At 53.9% G+C, this 6,015-nt stretch overlaps 1 protein-coding gene across 1 annotated transcript; it reads right to left on the bottom strand.

Moving 5' to 3' along the window:
* Window positions 1-757: 757 nt before the first annotated feature.
* Window positions 758-4,466, bottom strand: Tmem250 (transmembrane protein 250). The gene is made up of 2 exons (XM_055600851.1): window positions 4,057-4,466; window positions 758-2,834 (listed from the first exon to the last, which is right to left on the bottom strand). The coding sequence occupies exon 2, from the start codon at window positions 2,728-2,730 to the stop codon at window positions 2,311-2,313; it is 420 nt and encodes a 139-aa protein (XP_055456826.1). The 5' UTR covers window positions 2,731-2,834; window positions 4,057-4,466; the 3' UTR covers window positions 758-2,310.
* Window positions 4,467-6,015: the final 1,549 nt, after the last annotated feature.

Genomic DNA, 6,015 nt, shown 5'->3' with positions numbered 1-6,015 from the left:
CTCAGGAGTCAGAGGCAGGTGGATTTATATAAATTTGAGGCCAGTCTGGTCTATACAACCTGGGCACATGGTGAGACTCTATCTCAAAAGCAAAACAAACAATTCTCCCCCTCAAACAAAACTCAGGGCTGGAGAGATGGTTCATTAGTTAAGAGTACTGACTGTTCTTCCAGAAGACCTGGGTTCAGTTCCTGGTACCACATGGTAGCTTAAAAGCAACCATCTGTGACTCTAGTTCTAAAGTGATCCATTGTCTTTTCTGGCCTCTGCAGGTACCAGGTCATACATGATATACATACATACATGCAGGAAAAAACACATACATATAAAACAAAAATGAACAATCTTTTAAAAACAGACACACACACACACAAACACAACAAACCTCAAACTAATTATGGTGACTTGGGTAGTCAGAGCACCTGGGAGTTCGAAGCCAGACTGGACAACCTGGTGAGGCCTTATCCCTACCTCAAAATGCCCAGCATCTAGACATTGCACCCCCAAGTGGACACGGCTCCTGCAGCTCTTCTGCCCTCCCTGGAAAGCACCGGAAACCCAGCCCTCACTTTTACTGACCCATTCAACTCTAGGCCTTTAGCAGACCACCTGACACTGGAGACTCACTAGTTTTCATCTCTATGACATTGTACACTATCTCCTTTGAAAATGAAGACTTCTAGCTTAATAGTCCCAGAGCACTTGCCTAACATGTATGAAGCTCCAGCATTGAAAAACTTAAGCAGTCACTCCATCGGCACATTAAAAAAATAGGTTTAATGCAGGTGATTCATCTCATAAAGAATTTAACAGGCACTCAGGACACTGGGCAGCTGGGTGTGCAATGACTGACAAGGTCCTGTCATTCCCTCCCACCACCAGCCCTCTGACACACCCATCATCACCCAGCAAATGGGCTTCAGGCCGCTCTGAGGAGCATGAGCTAATAAACAAAGAACAATGCTGCTTTGGGGGAGAGTGGGATTTAGTGCAAACAATTCTCGGCAGCAAGCGAGCAACAGCGGGGTCCATTGGGAAGGCACCTCACCTGCTGTCCTGGGAGGCACAGACTTCCTCCATGAGCCCTCCTGCTAGACCAATGGGCACAGCTGGCTACAAATTAAAGAGCGAGGTCAACAGTCTTACATCTTTGCTTTCCCTGTTTGGGTTTCTTCAAGTTTCTTCAAGTGGAACTGGTTTTCCTGACAGGGTTAGGTCAAAGGGGCCACCCCATGCCCAGGGGTAGGGTGACAATTTAGGATGAAGCCTATCTTGGCTGGATATGCTCAATGCCCCTGGAATTACAACTCAAAGCACTTCACTCGCCACCCAGGCCCTGTCAGCAGTGACAGCCACATCTCACTCCTGATAGAGACCAAAGGGGTCAGGTACTCCCTTCTTTTTTTTTTTTAATCTCACAAACTAGGCCTAACAGCCAGGTGGGGAAGGTGCAGTTAGCCCACCCAGGCTGCCCACTGGGGCAGGTAAATACCACTGAGAAGGTACAATCGGTTTGCTCCTGTTTTCCACTGGTCTGGCTAAGACTTTGGGAGGCTGCTGGAGGCCTCCATCCCCCAGAGACAGTGAAAACTCCTCCCACCGTCACTTGGACGGTGGCTTCCAAGGCGCCTTACATTTGCAGAGCTCTAACAGGGCCTGACATACAGACCTACCCAGGGTGTGGACCAGCCCCTGCTCTGGAGTCCAAGCCTTGGTGTCTGTGTTCCCTTGTACTGAGGACCAGAGAGTACCATGTACTGCTAGACCTCACCTGTGCTAACCAAGGTGACTCTGAGGCCTGACACAGCCACTTGGTGACAGCAGAGAGTAGTTCATGGGCTTAGGATTGAAGCAGCTCAGAACGGGGCACAATTAGTGGCAGTAGTGTCTGCTTATATAGCCAGATGGGTCCCTGAGGCTAGAGCCAAGAACAGGGCACATAAAGGGGCTGCGTAGCCCAGAGGCGCCCCTTCATGGCCCACTGGTTGAGCCTGATGTTGGTGAGAATGTCACACAGGTCTCAATGCAGAAAAGACAGATGGGCCACCCACTGGACAACCTGAAAATGTACAGGCAAAGCTGAGAAAGATATCACATCTGGGAGAATGCATTGGAAGGGTAGCGTAGAAGCCAACAGGGAGACGGTGTGGTGTTCCCATCAGAGTAGTCTCAGCCCTTTGGTCTCCTTAATGGGAGTGTGTGCTTCAGGCCTTACTTTTGGGATGGGGCAAAAAAGGCCCCTACCAGCCCCACCCTTCAAGGAAGGAAACTTCCTATAGCATAATCAGGAGCCCCATGGAGGTTGGGCCCTCACATGTCCACAAAGACCATGAAGCACCAGCCCAGACCCCCAACCAGCAGCATGGTCACATGGATGCCGTAGATGAGCAGCTCGTTCATGAGACGGAAGTCCACGCGCCTGCGCCCCAGCAGCAGCAGCAGCACTGACAGCTTGAGCTGGAAGCGCAGCAGCACGCGCACACCCAGGTACTGCAGGCAGAAGAGCGCGGCCAGCGCACCCCAGAGGGCCGCTGTGAACAGGCTGCAGCTGAAGTAGAGCAGGAAGCGAATAAAGCCGTAAAGCCAGCGGGTCTTGATGTACACATCGAAGTTGTTGTACTTGGTGCGAGCCAGGTGAGAGGTTCTTACTGGCCCACAAGCCGCGTGCAGGCAGGTGGTGTGCGGGCCATGGAAGGAGCGCACCCGCCGCGGGATGGGCATGACCGGCATTGGGCCCGGGCGGCAGTGCTATTTTGCAGTGGTAGTCCAGATGGCTAGCATAGGTGTCATCAGCACCTAGGAGCCCCCAGCTGAGCCTTGGGGAAGGTGTCGGCCTGCAGGAAGAAGTATAAGGAGAGTGCCAGGTGAGACTTCCTCAAGGGGGTCCCTATCTGGAAATCAGTTGCACCCTAAGGTTATCCCCGTACTCTTTTCACAAGCCCACAGCGTGGGTAGGCCAAAGGTAACATTCTACCTCACAGTACTGGGAAAGGAAAGCAACAGAAATTATGGCCCTCTCTCAGCAGCTGCCATCGGAGGGCCCCTCTGAGGACTGTCTGTGATAGAATGGAGACAGTCTAGCTAAGCCCACTCCTTACAGCTTCTTGAAGACCCCATGCTCTATGCTACTGGTTGCATTCCACAGGCCCATTATTCCCCAATACTTCCACAGTGACTTATCTAATAACTTCTTTCAAGGACACCCCATGCAGAATTGCACAACAGGATTGGAATGAAGACAGGGTGTCCACGTTGCCAGCCCTATGGTCACCTGGCCGGCCTAAACTCTGGCATCCTTTTGAAAGGTTACCTCACCTCCCCCTGCTCTTGCTCTGTAAATGAAGGTAACAAGACCTCTTTCCTGGGGGCTGCCTGAACACGGAAGCATTGCTGGTCTGTCTAGGCTGGGCATGGGGCCAAAGCCCTCCAAACAGGGCCACAAAAAAAGGAGAAATGGCATGTGGTTCCTTGTTTCACCAAGCAAATGTCATTTGCAGCTGCCTATGTTAATTTGTGGATGGAAATAACATAAATTTCAGACTATATGACAATAGAGACCAAAAGTTGGTAACAGGACAGGGGAATCGTAGCCAACAGGCTTTTGCGACTTTGACTCCTTCACCGCTGCAGGTCCTGAGCAAATGGCTGCCAGTGCAGCTGCGGCCTAGGCGCAGAGAAAGGAAACCTTTCAGGAGCCAGGGAGGTTTGGCTATGCTTTACCCAGCTAGACAGGCAATGGCTCTTATTCAGGCGTGTCACTGGACACCGCACAGTAGGGGTTTGCATTCTGCAGCAGGTGTACTCAAGTGGAGGTGCACACCAGGGGGCGGCCCGGCACCGTCTCTGCGCATGGGACCCCAGAGCAGGAGGCCCAGGAGCAGGAGGGCCCGCCAACCCGGCGCGTGGAGACACGGCCCTTATAAGCCCGCAGGCTATGCGCGACCCCGGCCCTCGGCCCGCGTCCTCTGCGGGCGCTACTTCCGGTGTCAGGGCGCCGTTGCCGTGGAGACGGCCCTTAGGTCCGCGGCCGGTCCCCGCCCGTCCTCGGCCGCTCACCCGGTGCCCTCTCCGTGGCGGTGCCGGTGTCCGGAACCATGCGGCAGGCCGACGGCGCTGGGGACCAGGCCAGCGGTTGAGCCTGTGCCCGGGAGGTGCGATGCCGGGGCGGGCACATGCCGCCGAAGGCCGGGCCGCTTCGTGCGGCCCTTCAGTTGCCCCCGGCTGGCTCCGGCGCAGAGGAGAGGGCGCGCCCGGGCCGGGCCGGAGGCGTTTGTCCCAGCGTGGGAGCCGTAGCGCCGTCCCTCGGCGGCCACCGTAGCGCTGTCCTCACTCCCCCTCCGCCCGCGCCGACACGGTGGAGTCTCCCAGCGCCGGCCTCGAGCCCGCGCGGAGCAGCGGAGAAGTCGACACTGTCAGAGGACGCGCGCTCGCGTGTGCGCGCCGCGAGCCGTCCATGACGCCAAGGCCTGCGGCCTCAGCCCGAGGCATGACCGATCTGCGCAGGCGCAGATGTGGCTCTAAGAGCGCTGAGGCGGGTAGACTCCCAGTCAGTGCGCGTGCGTGTGCGCGAGCGTATTGCTCGAGAGCAAGCTGGTTGTCTCCTCTCTTGAGATGCCATGGAGATGGGTTCTTCTGTGTGTCACCGGGCACCGCTAGGCACCCAGAGAGCAGACACAGTTGAGGCGATCGCAGGCTTTAGGGGTACCTGCTGTGGAGCACGGGCGTCCTGGAAACTCCGGAAAAAAGAGTTAGGCTATTGTGCCACTGGCCTAAATGACCTTAAACTAAAAGTTGATGTGGTGTGCGCCTGGTGTTAGGGTGTGAAGGGAAGGCAGGATCGAGCCATTATCCCATGGAGGCCAGAAAGTCGTCCTTCAGGGTTGTTCCACATTTGGCCCTCCTGCTCACTGACCCCTGGACATCAGATGCAGGCTTCCCAGGGAAGGGAAATGGACCTTTGCAAGAAGGGGAGTGTTGGCTAGAGAATCGGGTTAGGGCTGGCCACAAGACACATTTACACTGCACAGGGAACACTTGGAGGCTCCAGTGACCAAGATCGGTCGCAAGCTGTGGCATGTCCACCCACAGATAAATAACTCGATATAAAAATAAGTAAAGATGCCATGTGTCATGATATACTCCTTTACTCCCAGCACTCAGGAGGTAAAGGCAGGCAGATCTCTGTAAACTCTCCGCCAATCAGGGCTACACAGTGAGAACATGTCAAACATCTTGGTACAGTGATATGGCTTAGAGGGCAAAGGCACTTGCCACCAAACTGACAACCTGAGTTCCATCCTTGGTACCCACATAATGAAGGAGACATTTCTGCAACATTCATGTTGCCCTCTGACTTTCATACTTTTACCCTGAATATTTAAACACACACCGAATATATGCACACAGGTAATTACAATAAACCTTCTGTAGTTAGGTAAGCTCTGAGCTCTCATCTAGGGACAGGAGGGTCTGGATGTCATCGTCAAAGCTGGAGACTCTGAGCTGCATGAGCCTGTCTCAAAACAAAAACAAACATTCATATTCTCTCCCCTGGCCTGAGTTTTTGTCACCAATGATTTTGTTTTACCTCGTCCTCACCTCCTTAAATTCCCTCCTTGCTCCCATGACGTATTCCAGAGCAAAGCCCTGTCCTCTACTCTTTTTCTCTTTGTGCCTTTCCGCTTGTTTCCTTCTGTAAGACCCCACTCAATGCTCTTTACTTCTGAGAAGACACCTCTGCCCGGCGTTCTTCACTGACTTCGAGGGTCACTCCCTCTGAGGTAGGGCAGGTAGCCAATGCTGACTCCTCTTGCCCTCCCTGTGGCTCAGAGCCCTCTAACCCCAGGCCACTGTACGCTACTGAAAGAACTAAAAAAGTCTCACTAAAGGGTTCTTCCTGTTCCCTTCACTCTGTTGCTTCTTCTTGGAAGTGTTGGGTACCATCACTGAACTGATGCCAGAACCCTCTCAGGACCTGATGTCTGACACAGCAGGGTCATCCCCAAGGATAGGATG

Source organism: Psammomys obesus, unplaced genomic scaffold (genome assembly GCF_907164565.1).
Source record: "Psammomys obesus unplaced genomic scaffold, mPsaObe1.curated_primary_1811, whole genome shotgun sequence".
NCBI lineage: Eukaryota > Metazoa > Chordata > Mammalia > Rodentia > Muridae > Psammomys > Psammomys obesus.
The sequence above is the reverse complement of the archived record's forward strand: the minus strand, read 5'-3'. Positions and strand labels throughout refer to the sequence as shown.